General features: G+C 41.2%; 1 protein-coding gene across 1 annotated transcript in view; it reads left to right on the top strand.

Moving 5' to 3' along the window:
* Positions 1-2,890, top strand: part of LOC119361730 (L-type lectin-domain containing receptor kinase IX.2-like) — a 19,226-nt gene extending 16,336 nt beyond the window's left edge. The window contains exons 4-5 of the mRNA XM_037626859.1: positions 1,263-1,881; positions 2,050-2,890. Coding sequence (XP_037482756.1) covers positions 1,263-1,881; positions 2,050-2,668 — 1,238 coding nt within the window. The 3' untranslated portion in view covers positions 2,669-2,890. The remainder of the gene's footprint in view (positions 1-1,262; positions 1,882-2,049) is intronic.
* The last annotated feature ends 16,713 nt before the right edge of the window (positions 2,891-19,603 follow it).

Below are 19,603 nucleotides of genomic sequence, written 5' to 3'. Positions count from 1 at the left end.
GCTGTTGATGCGTCGTGGGGCACTGTGATGGAGCTGCAACGCGCAGGGGAGAGGGCGGAGGAGGAGGCAGCCGGTGCTGCGATGGAGGCACTGTTGCGCCGCTGGCGGCGCGACACTGAAGCTTTGTCGGCAGCCAATTAGGGTTGCTATGATGGAGCAACACCCGCGCGGTGGGGCGCTGCAGTGCAGCATACGGCGGCCGTCGGAGTGCTGTGATGTAGCACAGTCGCACCGGTGGCGGTGTTGCACTGAAGCTTCGTCGGAGGCCATGCGATGGAGCACCAAGCGATGGGGGCGCTGCAGTGAAGCATGCCACGACCGTCGGGGTGCTGTGAAGGAGCACCGCCACGCCGGTGACGGCACTGCACCGAAGCTTTGCTGGCGGCCACGGGTGCTGCAACGAGAGGTGCGACGGCAGCTGCGCGATGGGGCGCTGCAGTGCAACATACGGCGGCCGTCGGGGTGCTGTGATGTAGCAGCGCCGCACCTGTGACGGTGCTGCACTGAAGCTTCGTCGACGGCCATGCGATGGAGCACCACATGATGGGGTCGATGTAGTGAAGCATGCCGCGATCACCGGGGTGCTGCGGAAGAGCACCGCCACGCCAGTGACGGCACTACACTGAAGCTTCGCCGGCGGCCACGGGTGCTGCAACGAGAGGTGCGATGGCAGCCGCATGGTGGGGCGGTGCAGTGCAGCATACGGCAGCCGTCAGCGTGCTGCAATGGAGCGCTGCCTTGGCTACAATGGAGCGTCGTTGTGGTTGCAATGAAGCTTTGTCGGAGACATCGTCGGGGTGGCATCAATGTTTTTTTGTGCTTGGTGTTGCCATGGCCATGGCTGCAATGGAGCAGCATCCGAAGCTCCCATAGCGCTGCCCAGCGATGCAGCGTTGGGTGGTGGCTCTTGGAGCTGCGTTGCATCGCTTTCGACAGCTCCTGTGTCATGAGATCGTCGGACGGATTGCCAGGACGGGTGCTGTGTTGCTCTAATGGAATGAGATCAGACAAGGAAGACGTGAGGCGAGGCTGTATTGCTTGGATCAAATGGCCACCCAGCGCCGGATCAGACGGCTACTAGGCGGATGATTTCTTAGAGAAATCATCCGGTTGATTTGTAGCAGCCGCCTTTGATTAGTCGAACTTAATTTCGTTACTATGTTTGCGAGAAATACGTACTCTAGTAAACTAGAAGAGAAAATATACCTGAATCCTGATTAAACATCATTATTTAATAGCGAGTGTTATTGGCGTGCATGCAGATGATGGCATGGACGCGGTGGTTATTGTAGTGTCAATCGTAGGAGCTGTGGTGTTGGCGGCTGTGCTTTGGTGCATCCTCTCATGCTTCATGTGCAGAAGGAGAACTAGAAGCCATGACATCGTGACACGAACTGGAGGACCCAAAGAGTTCGAGTACCGTGTTCTGGCTGCTGCAACGGACGACTTCTCTGAGGCGAGGGTTATTGGGCAAGGTGCCTTTGGAGTAGTCTACAGGGGTACGCTGAGCTCCAACGGATCATCATGGGGCGCGTCCTTGAGAGAATTGGGTGGTCTATCATCAAAGGAATCATGTGCATCGTCCTCCAAGGAATCAGATAGCGGCGAGGTGGCTGTAAAGAAAATCTTGAATAAGATGAGGGGAGGAAATCTGGACTTCTTCACCGAAATGAACACCATTAGTGCAGCAAAGCTCAAAAATCTCGTCAAACTGAAAGGTTGGTGCTGTAGGAAACACAGCCGAAACATACTCGATTGCATGTGCTGGTGTTGTAGGAAGAAGAAACATGACGAGCTCTTCCTTGTCTATGAACTGGTGCCCAACGGAAATCTGCAGTACCACCTACACGAGAGTGAGCAAGTAATAGCATGGCCAACAAGGTACTATGCAGAACTAAGCAATTTCAGTGTGCATACAATTTTCTGTTGTTGCAAGGATTAATAATAGATTATATACTACTATTACTGACGTTTCACTTCTCTTTCTCTCCTAGAGGGAACCTCACTCATGCATTCAGGAATTTATTAAGTTGTATGTTTGTGTATCAGGTACCAAATTGTGAAAGGAATCGGCTCTGCTCTGGTTTACCTCCACCATGAGTGTGACCCTTACATTCTGCATAGAGATATCAAACCAGCCAACATACTCCTTGACAACAACTTCAATGCCAAGCTTGCTTACTTCGGGTTGTCAAGGGTTGGCAACCAGGACAATGCGACGTTGATGACACTCGCGCAAGGGACGGAAGGGTACATAGATCCAGAATGCAGGAAAGATGGGAAAGTCAAGTTCTACCCTAGATCTGACGTCTACAGCTTTGGAATCGTCCTACTAGACATTGTATGCACACGGAAGTCCAGGGAGCAAGTCTGGGAGCTATATAAAGGAGGCATGATCATCGAGGCTGTAGATGAAAGGTTGCATGGGGATGACTTTGATAGGTGGCAGACGCAGATGCAGCGTGTGGCCGTCCTAGGACTCTGGTGTTCTCTTCTTGATGGTGCCAAAAGGCCTACCATTCAGAAAGCAATGGAGTTCCTGGAACGTGATCATGAGCCGTTGCCTAACCTCAACTATGCGGTGAACTCTTGTGTACCCTCGACACATCATGATGCCTACACTAGTCGCTGCTCTGATGAGCAGACACTTATGTCAGATGTCAAGTAACAGCTAGATCTTTCAGTGAGCCGCATACATGACTTTTCCGGTATTCACGTGGACTACTTCATTATATATCCCACTCTCAACATTACTTGGTACAACATGGTGCATGCTAGCTTCTTATGCATCTCCTTGTTAATAATGTTGCGTCTCTCATCTGTTGCAAGGTCAGTATGTATCATGTGGATCACAATGCATGTGCTGACAGTGTGTCATGTCAAATCAACAGTTGAATTGAGCTGTTGATCTTTGTTGATCACCATGTATGCATGGTTACACATGTACTTGTTAATCTATCGTGGTTTGTAGGGTTCGCACATATTTCAATCAAAATCTACAATATGTCATGTTAAATGTACAATTGAATTGATCTATCAATTTTTGTTGATCACCATGTATGCATGCTTACACATATACTAGTCGCTTGATCGTGATTTGTAGAGTTCACACACATTTGCATGACAATTTTGATCATTAATTTGTTTGATACAATATTATTTATATGTCAGAAAAAATAACATAATTAGATTCACGTTAAAAGAAGTACTTGGTGTATAAATGACATGTAACTCATATTTTATGGACTAAATTAAAGATCATATTTTCTGTTTTTAAATCCACACAAGCCATAAAATCAGGATGGAGTAATATATAATGGTAACCTAAAGAAATATTCCCTCTTTCACAAATGTAAGATGTTTTAGATATTTTAATATGGACTACATACAAACTGAAATGAGCGAACGTGTTAGAGATATGACAGGCAAATCAACACGATGAAGAACAAAAAACAAGCAGGAGACACGAGATTAACATGGAAAACCCATCCAAGACGTATGGGAAAAAAACACGGGCGCCAGCAAGCAAATTTTCACTATATCGGGGAGGCTTCAAAAGCCGAAGATTTACAACTAATTAATTAATCCCGTGCGGCAGCTTACAAATGATATATATAACAAAGGTGACCTACATCAATACTGATCCGTGCCGCCTGAAATTAGCCTTTCTCTTTATACTTGATTTTGGATCACAACATAACAGAACGAACAAACACACTTAAATGCGTCTACATGCATTCAAATTTAAAACAAGTTAGAACATGTTATAATAGTGAGCGGGGGAAATATATACATATCCTTTGCCTATTGCAATAAGATATTATCTATTGTTAGTCATTGTTTGAAAGGAGAAAGTGACGAGGAGTGCCCATCTAATTTTTTTTCTTCCGGAACTCGTGTAATGTAACACGTCGTATTTTATTTTATACTACATGACAAACTGTTCTGTCTACGAAGTACTATATTGTACGAGAGTGGCGTTTTGGCTCCTAGGTGCATATGCACCCATTGTCAAAATACACATTTTGAAAAGTTTTAAAAAAAATCGAAACAAAAATCCCACGTGTATATCCGGACATTTCATGTGCCTTCACAAGGTTTCGGTGAAAAACGACGTTTTTTGTGGCTTGTGTAAAAAAGATAAAGAAATGCCTCGTGAATAGTTAGAATGAAGCATCAGAATTTGTCTTTTTTACACAAGCCACAAAAAACGTCGTTTTTCACTGAAACCTTGTGCACACACATAAAATGTTCGGATATACACGCGATATTTTTGTTCCGAATTTTTCAACTTTTCGAAATGTGTATTTCGATAATGAGTGCATATGCACCTAGGAGCCAAAGGCAATTACCGATATTGTACTAAATGTATTACAGATCTCAATTACTGTACAGTAAGTTTGTACTCCCTCCGTTCCAAAACAGATGACCCAACTTTGTACTAACTTTATACTATAATACAAAGTTGGGTCATCTGTTTTGGAACAGAGGGAGTATGTTTTATCAGATCCAGCAATCCACTACCATTGAAGAAACTAAAGTAGCAAATGTACAAGCAAACAGGCTACATGTGTACTGAAAGATTACTGAAGCATGGAGCTGTGATTCTCATCATCACTGACCAAGATAAAAGGACGTGTATCATTTCCTTGCTGATGAGCTGTGGCGCTGCTTATCGACTGAAGTTCATCTGGAAAAGTCCAAAACAACTCTCACTGTCAACCTTCGCTAGAGTAGGGTGCACATATATCTGATGCCATGTAAAATGTAAAAGGAGCCAAGGCAAGATGAATGCAACGATAAGTAAACGTTCATGCATTTTCCTATCGAACAACAACTAATGTAAACCTAAACTACTATGAATAATTATTTATTTATTTGCGAGCGAAACTACTATGAATATTATAAATACTAGTCAATTTTTTTATACTGCTCAGACAGTTGGCTCATCTTTGTCACATGTTTGGACATTTTGACAAGTATCCGTTCCTCAGTCACAGTCAAAGTCATCCATGGAGACTTTTCTATTTTTCCAAGGGTCCTGCTGTATTAATGCTAACTGGTTAGTTTGAGGCAAATATGGGGTCATTAGAAACTCCACTCTCGGTGGACTCTATGGTTCTTCAATATGTTCATCAACATGGTCCCCAAAACTTCTATTGTCGTAAACGTGTGATAAACAATAACACGAAGGCATGGGTTAGTGCTTGCCCTGTTTGATTGCACGCTTGCACATTAAGTGAGACAGAGCACGAGTGTCAGCATTAAGTAGAACACCGGACCTCAATATTTTTTTGACATCCCTTGAAGCTCAATATTTTTTCAACATTTATGTAGCGGCATGTAAATCTAATGGCGCAAGTGTATTTTGTTTTGGGCCATGTAGGCCTTCCTGTACAATTTCGTTACACGATGATGAAGCATTTTCTACCGTAAATTTCAGACTGTCTCGTGCTTTGGTAATTGAAACTATCATACTCAGTACAGGGAGAAACTATACAGGAGGCACAATACAACTTGTAGGAACATGACTTCTAGCTATCCTAATAAGAAATAAAACGAAGTTGGATCATACTATTTTCTTTTCCATTTGTACCATTGTGGAGATTAACATCAGGTCAAGCCTGAACTCTAAAGAATGCACAAGGTGTGGCAATTTTTTATTAAAGACTGAACTACCAAAATAAGCCACATAGAGATTGATTGGATTCTGATGAAACCAGCGGAACAAATGTAGAACAAACTAGTTACATTTGCTGTGAAACTAAGGTATAGAGTTGTGATTCTCATCATTGACCGAGATAAAAGGGCGCATACCATTTGCTTGTCAACGAGCTGTGGCGCTACTTCATTGAAGTTCATCCGGCAAAAGCCAAACAATTTCCAAGGTTTGATGGTCAAACATTGCAACAGTAAGCTGCACATGCGGGATCCTATTGCCTCGTATGTAAAATGTAAAAGGAATCCAATGGAAGACAAATGCAAAGAAATTAAATATTCATTTTGCTATGGGGCAATAATCAATTTGAACCTATTGCGAATATTACAAATACTGGCAAAAAATCATGCTGTCCTTGTCAAATATTTGGACATTTAGACAAGTACCTGTGTCACCCATCCACAGTCACAGTCAAAGTCATCCATGGAGACTTTTCAAGTTTGCCAAGAATCTCCACAAGACTTGGCAGAGGCAAGCCAAGTTAAATTTGTCCAGAGACCGACTAACAGCTTACCTCATCAATCCCAGCCATGGACACTGCCATATCTGCAGTTGCAGGTGAACTTCTGAGCCAGTTCATCTCCTTCCTAATGAACAAGTACAACTCCTTGAGCCATGCCCAATCAGAGGAGAATGTAGTGGAGAGGTTGCAACACCTCCTGATGAGAGCAAGCACCATTGTTGAGGAGGCAGACACGCGATACATAACCAACTCCGGGATGATGATGCAGCTTAAGACGCTCTTAGAGGCCATGTGCCGAGGATACTGTGTGCTGAACAGCTCAAGGTACATGCCCTCCAAGACAGTGCCGGCTTCGAGGAGGTTAGCATCAACGACTCATCTAGAAACAACTTATATTTAGCGAAGCGCTCTCGAACAACAAATGTTAAGGCCACGTGCCTCGAGTCACATGGTGCCTTAGAAAGCTTAGAAACTGTTGTTGTTAACATCGCAGAATTTGTTGTGCTTCTGGGTAGATTTGATCGTATGTCTCATAGGCCATACGATGTTTATCTTTACACCAACAACTTCATGTTTGGGCGACACGCTGAAAAGTTGAGCTTGTTGTTACAGCAGAACGACCCTCCTAGTAATCATGCACTGACAGTTCTCCCGATCATAGGTGGTAAACTAACTAGGAAGAAAACTTTGGTTGCTCATGTGTGCGGCGATGAAAGGGTTTGCTCACGCTTCTCCTCTATATTGCACTTGGATGGAGACAACCTTTTGAGAATACTTGATCATCGAAGGACCATGGAAGGTATGACGTTGGTAGTTATTGAGTTTGCTTCTGATGTAGATGACAATGACTGGAAAAAGTTCCACTCGTTTTTCATAAGGATGGACAGAGGAAGCAAGATGATTATCATAAGTAAACTTAAAAGATTAGCCCGGTTTGGATCGGTGAAACCAATTTTCCTAAGCCTTCTGTCTGACGACGAATTGAGGTACCTTTTCAAGAAGCTGGCATTCGGAAGTGTAGACCCTGCAGAAGATCGATTTTTTTTGAAACTATGATGATTTTTATAGTAAATTCGGAAACTATACACCTTAATGCAGAAAAATCAAAAGTATCACCCTGTCGGCCTCCGGTTGGCCGAAGAGGGACTTTTCGGCCTACCATTGGCTGAAGAGGGACTTTTCGGCCAACCATTGGGCTAAAAGGACTTTTCGGCCAATAGTTGGCCAAAGAGTCCCTCTTCGGCCAACACCAGCTCTACTGTTTTAGAAAATTCATATCAATTAGGATTTTTAGTATTTTAATTTGATTCTTTTTACATTAGATTAGAAATTTTATGAAGTTTCTGTAGACATCAAGTTTGACTAGATTTGGAAGTTTGAATTTGAATTTTCATGAATTTTCTCAAATCACTAGATTGCCTATAATTTGAGCTAGGAGAATTCTTTTTAGATGGTTCTTCTTGCTACTGGTTCTTTGTGACTGTGTTTATCAGTAGTAATTAATTGGTGAGTTTTAGGATGTTTTTACGAAAATAGTTCTGTTTTAGTGTTTTATAGGTTTTGTGCTATTTCTTTTAATTTAATTGCTTTAAATTGTTTTCTTTATTTTTTGACAGATTCTTTTAGTTTCTGTTAAGTTATTAGTAGATATTTTATTTGTAGTATTTTTTTGTATTTTGTTTCTTTTATCCTCCATTTTCTTTCCCGTCGTTCTTTCCCTCCATTTTCTCCCGCTATTTTCTATGCCGCCATTTTCTCCCGCCATTCTTTGCCGCCATTTTCTCCCGCTATTCTCTGCCGCCATTCTTTGCTGCCATTTTATCTTGCCATTTTCTTTCCCGTCATTTTATTTACGGCCATTCTCTCCCTTCATTTTCTCCCGCCATTTTATTTCCTGTCATTATCTCCCGCCATTTTCTTTCCCGCCATTCTCTCCCGCCATCTTCTTTCTCGCCATCTTCTTTCTCGCCATCTTCACTTCTCAACTTATAAAACGAGCCCCATGGTGTCCATGACCATAGATAACATCGTCTAACACAGTCTGTGTCTCCTGCGTCGGTGCTGCTGGTAGAGTGTGAAACACTGTCTGAGAGAAGTCATAAGTGTTTACAGCTTCGTCATCATCATCGGAGTGTTTCACACTTATGACTTCTCTCACACAGTGTTTCACACTCCACATGAAGGCATCATAGTCATCCTTCGTCGATGCATCACTCCTTAGCGTGGCGGGAGAGAATGGCGGGAAAAAAATGGCAGGAGAGAATGGCGGGAGAAAATGGCGGCAAAGAAGATGGCGGGAAAGAAAATAGAGGGAAAAAGATTGCGGAAAAGTATTTTTTTCATGTATAAAACGGCAATGGTTGTACAGGATTTATAGGGAACTTTTAAATATAAACTCCTATGAAGCTCAAAACAAGTTTTCTAGTAGGATAAAAGAAATAAAATACAAAAAAAATACTACAAAAAATAGCTACAGATAGCTATTGTATGCTGTCAGATCAGCATCTATCTACTCCGGTGATTTGTCCAGTATGCGGCAATGAGCCTGAGGATCTGCGCCATATGATGTTTGCGTGCGAAAGAGCCAAGGCTGTGTGGAAGGAGCTGGTGCTGGAAACATCGATCGCGAATGCAGCAGCCCATGAGCAGTCAGGTTCGGTAATCTTGGAGAAACTTCTTTGCTCTGAGCTACCAGGAGAGGTAAAACTACCAATTGATAATGGTGTGGAAACAGTTATGGTGACTGGATGGTATTTATGGTGGGATCGCCGGAAGATCAGTCACCAGGAGAATGTTGGTAGCCCAGTTGGTTCAGCTATGAGCATTTGTGGTTTCGTGGCAAACTCACTGGCTGCCAAGGCAAAGGAACCTACAAAACAGATTAGATGGGTGAGACCAGCTAAAGGGGTGATTAAACTCAATGTTGACGCGAGCTATCATGTGGATGAGGGCGCGGGAGCAACTAGAGATGTCTTGCGAGATAGCTCAGGAGCGTTTATTGCTGCCTCTTGTTCCTTTCGACAGTATGCCATGGATGTTCCCTCTATGGAAGCATTAGCACTCTTGGAAGGACTGCGATTGGCAGAGCATTTGGGTATTTATGCATTGGTTGTGGAGTCCGACTCACTTGAGATAGTACAAGCTATGAATGATCCTTCGGAGTACCGTGCTTCGGCTGCGGTGTTGACGGATGATTGCCGACAGGTGTTGAGTTCCTTTGGCAGGGCGACGATTGTTCACTGTGCTAGGGAGAGTAATGGGGTAGCGCATTGGCTAGCCAAGACTAGTTATAGAAGGAAGTTAAATGAGGTCTGGCAAGAGCATCCCCTGATTTCTTAATTCTCTCCCTTGTACTAACATGATTATTATGTAATAAAGGTCGCCGAAGTTCAAAAGAACCCTATATCTGGGCCGCTCCTACGGATAAGCCGGCTAATTTCCCTGAGAAATCAGTCGGGTCCTCGGCTGTCGGATCCAACACTAGCCACCTATTGGATCCGGTCAACGCATCATGCTACAACGTACGACAACACCATCATTGGCGGGATAGAACCGTTGCACTGCAGCTCCGTCGCCATGCCGAAGTGTTGCGCTGCAGCTCTGTCCACTCGCCGGCATGTTGTGCTGCAGCACCCCCTCCCCGCTCCGCCCCCCGAGCCGCCGAAGACGTTGCATCGAGCCACTACGACCCTGGAACAAGCCACCGACGAGCGCTGCGATGCAGCACCAGAGAAACTCGTCACACGTGTGCTGCATTGGAGCACAGGGGAACCACCAACGAGCACTCCATTGTAGTACCACTGCCTGCGACATGTAGCACCAGTAGCGACACCAACGTTGCAACGCATCAGAGCGATTGTGAACGGGTTGTTGCGTCGCAGCACACGGCCGTTGGTACGTCTCCAACGTATCTATAATTTTTGATTGTTCCATGCTATTATATTACCCGTTTTGGATGTTTATGGGCTTTACTTTACAAATTTATATCATTTTTGGGACTAACCTACTAACCGTAGGCCCGTATTGATGTTTTTTTGCCTATTTTAATGTTTCGAAGAAAAGGAATATCAAACGGAGTCCAAACGGAATGAAACCTTCGGGAGCGTGATTTTTGGAACAAACGTGATCCAGAGGACTTGGAGTGCAAGTCAACGATCTGCCGAGGTAGCCACGAGGGTGGAGGGCGCGCACACCCCTACAAGGCGCGCCCCCTATCGCGTGGGCCCCTCGGGCGGCCACCGACCTACTTCTTCCTCCTATATATATACCCACGTACCCCGAAAACATCAGGGGAGCCAACGAAAAACTATTTCCACCGCCGTAACCTTCTGTATCCGCGAGATCCCATCTTGGAGCCTTCGCCGGTGCTCCGCTGAAGGGGGAATCGACCATGGAGGGCTTCTACATCAACACCATAGCCCCTCTGATGAGTTGTGAGTAGTTTACCATAGACCTTCGGGTCCATAGTTATTAGTTAGATGGCTTCTTCTCTCTTTTTGGATCTCAATACCATGTTCTCCTCGATCTTCTTGGAGATCTACTCGATGTAACTCTTTTTGCGGTGTGTTTGTCGAGATCCGATGAATTGTGGGTTTATGATCAAGTTTATCTATGAGAAATATTTGAACCTCCTCTGAATTCTTTTATGTGTGATTAAGTTATCTTTGCAAGTCTCTTCGAATTATAAGTTTGGTTTGGCCTACTAGATTGATCTTTCTTGCAATGGGAGAAGTGCTTAGCTTTGGGTTCAATCTTGCGGTGTTCTTTCCTAGTGACAGCAGGGGCAGCAAGGCACGTATTGTATTGTTGCCATCGAGGATAAAAAGATGGGGTTTATATCATATTGCATGAGTTTGTCCCTCTACATCATGTCATCTTTCTTAATGCGTTACTCTGTTCTTTATGAACTTAATACTCTAGATGCATGCTGGATAGCGGTCGATGTGTGGAGTAATAGTAGTAGATGCAGGCAGGAGTCGGTCTACTTGTCGCGGACGTGATGCCTATATACATGATCATGCCTAGATAATCTCATAATTATTCACTTTTCTATCAATTGCTCGATAGTAATTTGTTCACCCACCATAATACTTATGCTATCTTGAGAGAAGCCACTAGTGAAACCTATGGCCCCGGGTCTATCTTTTATCATATAAGCTTTCAATCTATTTTTATTTGCATCTTTACTTTTCCAATCTATATTATAAAATACCAAAAATTTATTTATTTTATCATACTATCTCTATCAGATCTCACTTTCGCAAGTGACCGTGAAGGGATTGACAACCCCTTTCATGCATTGGTTGTGAGTTCTTTGTTTGTTTGTGTAGGTGTGTGGGACTTTTGAGGAGCCTCCTACTGGATTGATACCTTGGTTCTCAAAAATTGAGGGAAATACTTACACTACTATTGCTGCATAACCCTTTCCTCTTCAAGGAAAACCAACGCAAGCTCAAGACGTAGCAAGAAGGATTTCTGGCGCCGTTGCCGGGGAGGTCTTCGCTCAAGTCAAGACATACCAAGTACCCATCAAAAACTCATCTCCCTCTCATTTACATTATTTGCCATTTGCCTCTCGTTTTCCTCTCCCCCACTTCACCCTTGACGTTTTATTCGCCCTCTCTTTCCGAATCTCCTCTCTCTCTCTCTCTTTCGCTTGCCTTTTTCTGTTTGCTTGTGTGTTGGATTACTTGTCGCGATAGCGCAAGATAATACCAAATTGTGTGATTTCTCCAATACCAATAATAATGATTTCCTTAGTACTCCGATTGCTCCTCTTAATGATGTTGAGTCTTGTGAAATCAACACTGCTTTGCTGAATCTTGTTATGAAAGATCAATTCGCCGGCCTTCCTAGTGAAGATGCCGCTATCCATCTAAACAACTTTGTTGATTTGTGTGATATGCAAAAGAAGAAATATATGGATAATGATATTGTTAAATTGAAATTATTTCCGTTTTCACTTAGAGATTGTGCTAAAGTTTGGTTTTTGTCTTTGCCTAAAAATAGTATTGATTCTTGGAACAAGTGTAAAGATGCTTTTATCTCTAAGTATTTTCCTCCCGCTAAGATCATCACTCTTAGGAACAATATTATGAATTTTAAACAACTTGATCATGAGCATGTTGCCCAATCTTGGAAAAGAATGAAATTGATGATTCGCAATTGCCCTACTCATGGTTTGAATTTATGGATGATCATACAAAACTTTTATGCCGGATTGAATTTTGCTTCTAGAAATCTTTTAGATTCGGCCGTGGGAGGCACGTTTATGGAAATCACTTTAGGAGATGCTACAAAACTCCTTGATAATATTATGGATAATTATTCTCAATGGCACATCGAAAGATCTATTAGTAAAAAAGTGCATGCTATAGAAGAAATTAATGTTTTGAGTGAAAAGATGGATGAACTTATGAAATTGTTTGCTACTAAGAGTGCTTCTATTGATCCCAATGATATGTCGTTGTCTACTTTGATTGAGAATAATAATGAGTCTATGGATTTGAATTTTGTTGGTAGGAATAGTTTCGGAAACAATGCTTATAGAGGAAACTTTAATCGTAGACCGTTCCCTAGTAATTCCTCTAATAATTATGGAAATTCCTACAATAATTCTTATGGTAATTTTAATAAGATGCCCTCTGATTTTTAGAATAGTGTGAAAGAATTTATGATCTCTCAAAAGAATTTTAATGCCTTGCTTGAAGAAAAATTGCTCAAAGTTGATGATTTGGCTAGGAACGTTGATATACTCTCGCTTGATGTTGATTCTTTGAAACTTAGATCTACTTCTCCTAAGCATGATATCAATGAGTCTCTCAAAGCAATGAGAGTGTCCATTGATGAGTGCAAAGAAAGAACCGCTAGATTGCGTGCTAAGAAAGATTGCTTTGTAAAGGCGTGTTCTTCTAGTTTCCATGAAAATAATGATGAAGATCTTAAAGTTATTGATGTGTCCCTTATTAGATCTTTGTTTTGCAATATGAATCTTAATAATAATGGGACTGGAGACGAGTCAACTTTAGTTAAAAGGCGTCCCAATGATTCAGAGTTTTTAGATCTTGATGCTAAATTTGGTAAAAGTGGGATTGGAGAGGTCAAGACTTTAAATAGCATTGAACCCACTATCTTGGATTTCAAGGAATTTGATTATGATAATTGTTCTTTAGAAGGTTGTATTTCCTTGTTGCAATCCGTTGTGAATTCTCCTCATGCTTATAGTCAAAATAAAGCTTTTACCAAACATAATGTTGATGCCTTGATGCAATCTTTTGATGAAAAACTTAATTTGGAAGTTTCTATACCTAGAAAACTTAATGATGAGTGGGAACCTACTATAAAGATTAAAATTAAAGATCATGAGTGTTATGCTTTATGTAATTTGGGTGCTAGTGTTTCCATGACTCCGAAAACTTTATGTGATATTCTAGGTTTCCATGATCTTGATGATTTCTCTTTAAATTTGCACCTTGCAGATTTCACCATTAAAAAGCCAATGGGAAGGATCAATGATGTTCTCATTGTTGCAACTAGAAATTTGGTGCCCGTAGATATTATCGTTCTTGATATAGATTGCAATCTTTCTTGCCCTATTATTCTTGGTAGACCTTTCCTTAGAACGATTGGCGCAATTATTGATATAAAGGAAGGGAATATTAGATTCCAATTTCCATTAAGGAAAGGCATGGAGCACTTTCTAAGAAAGAAAGTTAAATTACCTTATGAATCTATCATGCGAGCTACTTATGAATTGAGTGCCAAAGATGGCACTACTTAGATCTATCCTCGCTTTTATGCCTAGCTAGGGGCGTTAAACGATAGCGCTAGTTGGGAGGCAACCCAATTTTATTTGTGTTTTTTGTTTTTGTTTCTGTTTAGTAATAAATTTTGCATCTACCTTCTGTTTAGATGTGTTTTTATGTTAGTGTTTGTGCCAAGTAGAACCTATAGGATAACCTATGGTGATAGTTAATTTGACTCTGTTGAAAAACAAAAACTTTGCACGCACGGAATTAGTTTTGTTAAATCACAGAAACGTGCTTTTGCGTTGATTCTTTTTGCTGTAGATCAATAGACAAATTGTCCAGGACTTCCTATTTTTGTAGGATTTTTAGAGTTCCAGAAGTATTCGTGGGTTACAGATTGCTACAGACTGTTCTGTTTTTGACAGATTCTGTTTTTCGTGTGTTGTTTGCTTATTTTGATGCATATATGGCTAGTATTAAGTGGTATGAACCATAGAGAACTTGGAATACAGTAGGTTTAACACAAATATAAATAAAGAATGATTTCATTACAGTACCTTATGTGGTGGTTTTGCTTTCTTTCACTAACGGAGCTTATGAGATTTCCTGTTGAGTTTTGTGTTGTGAAGTTTTCAAGTCTTGAGTAAAGATTTGATGGACTATGGAATAAGGCGTGGCAAAAGCCTAAGCTTGGGGATGCCCATGGCACCCCAAGATATTCAAGAATAGCCAAAAGCCTAAGCTTGGGGCTGCCCCCGGAAGGCATCCCCTCTTTCGTCTTCGTTCATTGGTAACTTTACTTGGAGCTATATTTTTATTCGTCACATGATATGTGTTTTGCTTGGAGCGTCTTGTATGATATTAGTGTTTGCTTTTTGGTTTACCACAATCATCCTTGCTGTACACACCTTTTGGAAGAAGCCCACTTGATTAGAATTTACTAGAATACTCTATGCGCTTCACTTATATCTTTTGAGCTAGATAGTATTTGCTCTAGTGCTTCACTTATATCTTTTAGAGCACGACGGTGGCTTAATTTTGTAGAAATTGTTAGTCTCTCATGCTTCACTTATATTATTTTGAGAGTCTCTTAGAACAACATGGTATTTGCTATGATTACGAATTTGGTCCTAGAATGATGAGCATCCAAGTTGGGTATGGATAAAACTATCATATAAAGTGCATTAAACACTAGGATCAATTTGATGCTTAATAATTGTTTTGAGATATAAAGGTGGTAATAATAGAGTCATGCTAGTGGATAATTATAAAATTGAGAAATACTTGTGTTGAAGTTGGCAAGTCCCGTGGCATGCACGTATGGTAAAAGTTGTGTGACAAATTTGTTGCATGAGGTGCTCTTTTGATTGCCTTCCTTATGAGTGGAGGTCGGGATCGCGCGATGGTTAACTCCTACCAACCCTTCCCCTAGGAGCATGCGTAGTAGTACTTTGCTTCGAGGGCAAGTAAACTTTTGCAATAAGTATATGAGTTCTTTATGACTAATGTGAGTCCATGGATATACGCACACTCACCCTTCTTCCACTTTGCTAGCCTCTATTATACCGCGCAACTTTCGCTGGTATCATGCACCCATTATTTACCTTCCTCAAAACAGCCACAATACCTACCTATTATGGTATTTCCATAGCCATTTCAAGATATATTGCCATGCAACTTTCCATCGTTCCGTTATTGTGACACGCATCATCATTGTCATATTGCTCTTTGCATGATCATGTAGTTGACATCGTATTTGTGGCAAAGCCACCTTCATAATTTTCATACTTGTTGCTCTTGATTCATTGCATATCCCGGTACACCGCCGGAGGCATTCATATAGAGTCATATCTTGTTCTAGTTTTGAGTTGTAATTCTTAAGTTGTAAATCAATAAAAGTGTGATGATCTTCATTATTAGAGCATTGTCCCAGTGAGGAAAGGATGATGGAGACTATGATTCCTCCACAAGTCGGGATGAGACTTCGGACTTTAAAAAAAGAAAAAAAGAAAAAGGCCAAAAAAAGAGAAAGGCCAAAGAAAAAAAAGGGAAAAGAAAAAAAAAGAAAAAAAAGAGAAAAGAAAAAAATAATGAAAGAAACAAAGAGAAGGGACAATGCTACTATCCTTTTTACCACACTTGTGCTTCAAAGTAGCACCATGATTTTCATGATAGAGAGTCTCCTATGTTGTCACTTTCATATACTAAGTGGGAATTTTTTATTATAGAACTTGGCTTGTATATTCCAATGATGGGCTTCCTCAAAATGCCACAGGTCTTCATGAGCAAGCAAGTTGGATGCACACCCACTGAGTTTCTTTTGTTGATCTTTCGTATATTTATAGCTCTAGTGCATCCATTGCATGGCAATCCCTACTCACTCACATTGATATCTATTGATGGGCATCTCCATAGCCCGTTGATACGCCTAGTTGATGTGAGACTATCTTCTCCCTTTTTGTCCTCACAACCACCACCATATACCACCATAGTGCTATGTCCATGGCTTGCACTCATGTATTGCGTAAGAGTTGAAAAAGCTGAAGCGCGTTAAAAAGTATGAACCAATTGCTTGGCTGAAACCGGGGTTGTACATGATGGGAGTATTTTGTGTAATGAAAATGAAGCATGGCCTAACTATATGATTTTGTAGGGATAAGCTTTCTTTGGCTATGCTATTTTGATAGGACATGATTATTTGTTAGTATGCTTCGAAGTATTATTATTTTTATGTTTTATAAGCTTTTATCTTGAATCATTTGGATCTGAACTATCATGCCATAATAAAGAAAATTACATTGAGAATTATGCTAGGTAGCATTCCACATAAAAATTCTATTTTTATCATTTACCTACTCGAGGACGAGCAGGAATTAAGCTTGGGGATGCTTGATACGTCTCCAACGTATCTATAAGTTTTCATTATTCCATGCTATTATATTACCCATTTTGGATGTTTATGGGCTTAATTTACACATTTATATCATTTTTGGGACTAACCTACTAACCGGAGGCCCAACCCGTATTGTTGTTTTTTTGCCTATTTCAGTGTTTCGAAGAAAAGGAATATCAAACGGAGTCCAAACGGAATGAAACCTTCGGGAGCGTGATTTTTGGAACAAACGTTATCCAGAGGACTTGGAGTGCAAGTCAAGAAGCAGCCGAGGCGGCCACGAGGGTGGAGGGCGCGCCCACCCCTACAGGGCGCACCCCCTATCTTGTGGCCCCTCTGGCGGCCACCGACCTACTTCTTCCTCCTATATATACCCACGTACCCCGAAAACATCAGGGGAGCCAACGAAAAACTATTTCCACCGCCGTAACCTTCTGTATCCGCGAGATCCCATCTTGGAGCCTTTGTCGACGCTCCGCCGGAGGGGAAATCAACCACGGAGGGCTTCTACATCAACACCATAGCCCCTCCGATGAGTTGTGAGTAGTTTACCACAGACCTTCGGGTCCATAGTTATTAGCTAGATGACTTCTTCTCTCTTTTTGGATCTCAATACCATGTTCTAATCGATCTTCTTGGAGATCTATTCGATGTAACGCATTTTGCAGTGTGTTTGTCGAGATCCGATGAATTGTGGGTTTATGATCAAGTTTATCTATGAGAAATATTTGAATCTCCTCTGAATTCTTTGATGTGTGATTAAGTTATCTTTGCAAGTCTCTTTGAATTATCAGTTTGGTTTGGCCTACTAGATTGATTTTTCTTGCAATGGGAGAAGTGCTTAGCTTTGGGTTCAATCTTGCGGTGTCCTTTCCCAGTGACAGCAGGGGCAGCAAGGCACGTATTGTATTGTTGCCATCGAGGATAAAAAGATGGGGTTTATATCATATTGCATGAGTTTATCCCTCTACATCATGTCATCTTTCTTAATGCGTTACTCTGTTCTTTATGAACTTAATACTCTAGATGCATGCTGGATAGCGGTCGATGTGTGGAGTAATAGTAGTAGATGCAGGCAGGAGTCGGTCTATCATACTATCTCTATCAGATCTCACTTTCGCAAGTGGCCGTGAAGGGATTGACAACCCCTTTATTGCGTTGGTTGCGAGTTCTTTGTTTGTTTGTGTAGGTGCGTGGGACTTTTGAGGAGCCTCCTACTGGATTGATACCTTGGTTCTCAAAAACTGAGGGAAATTCTTACGCTACTATTGCTGCATCACCGTTTCCTCTTCAAGGAAAATCAACGCAAGCTCAAGACGTAGCAGCCGCCGACAAGCGTCGTACCGCCTCGTCGCGGCAGCACAAAAAGAAGCAGTCGCCCTCTCGCCTGCGTGTTGCGTCACAGCAGAGCACCGAGTGTCATCCGCGCTTGGGGTTGTAGGCCATGGCTGTGCCCGCTCCCCTCTGGTTCGCAACAGCGGCACGGGGTGGTGATGCCATGGGAGCTCCTCTGTTGAGTGGGGGTGAACCGAGGTGGAGGCGGAAATGTGTGGAGGAGAGATGACATGAAGAAATAAGGTCACGTCGACTGGAGGGGAAGCGGTGGATGGGCCAGGGACACGTGTTGACTCTAGCACGTGGTTCACGCCCGTGATAGATCAATGGAAATTAAAACAATGCAAATGTGTATAGAAAAATGCTGACCATCTATTAAAAATGGATGAGTTTTTTATCATGTATATAAGTTTTTTAACCAAGCATTGGGAGAAACTGTTGAAAAAGTATTTGAAAAAATGTTAAATATGTATAGAAAAAATTGTTGATGATTTATTAAAAAATGAGGATTTTTCTAATAATGTCTATAAAAAAGTTAATGAAGCACTTGAATAAATGTTAACTAGTATTTTAAATGTTTTAATCAAGCATCTAAAAAATGTTAAATATGCATAGAAAGTTGTTGACCATGTATTAAAAAAATGTTAATATTTCATTTTGAATACATTAGTCGAGCACTTAAAAAAAGTTAAAATGTGCATAGATTTTTTTATATTGTATTGAAAAAAATGTAGATCAAGCATTTCAAAATTTTCAAAAATGTGTATAAATTTTTTGACCATGTATTAAAATTTTAGAATGGTATTGAAAAAATGTTAAACATTTATTTGAAAATGTTGTTGACATATAAAAAAATTATAATGAAAATAAAAGAAACTAAGAAAACCAAAAAAGAAAAAAATAAACCAAAAAGATAAAAAAACGAAAAGCAAAACTAAGCCAAAAAATGTAGAAATAATAAAAAAGAATGAAAACATAACAAAAAAAGAGAAGAAATAAAAAAACATTGAAAGCGGAAGAAAAAAAATGAAAACAAAAAATAGAGAAGTAAAAAACAAAATAAACGAACAACAGAAAAGGGAAAATGCCGAATAAAAAAGAAAATGGAGAAAATAAAAGAAAGAACTAAAAAAATTAGAAAACCAGTGTAAAGCCAATTATTTTCCTTCTAGTAGGTTGCGCCCAAGTAGTTTAATACGAACGGGATGTAGTCCTAGTGGTTACCAATGTAATGAAGCAACTTGGGGGTCCCAAGTTTGATCCTCGCGCGCTCCCCTTTTACTCTGTTTTTTAAAAGAAATTGACTAATGGACTGTCCCGATCAGAGCAAACACTTCAGCGAGAGATCACTACGTCTCGCTGAACGTGAGACATAGCTCTCGCGCTCAAAATTTGCCCTCACCATGCTCATAACAAAAGATTACATTTTCAAAAGTGACCCACTC

This window comes from Triticum dicoccoides, chromosome 2B (assembly GCF_002162155.2).
Source record: "Triticum dicoccoides isolate Atlit2015 ecotype Zavitan chromosome 2B, WEW_v2.0, whole genome shotgun sequence".
NCBI classification, from domain to species: Eukaryota; Viridiplantae; Streptophyta; class Magnoliopsida; order Poales; family Poaceae; genus Triticum; species Triticum dicoccoides.
Note: the sequence above shows the minus strand (reverse complement) of the source record. Positions and strands in the feature narration are given on the sequence as shown.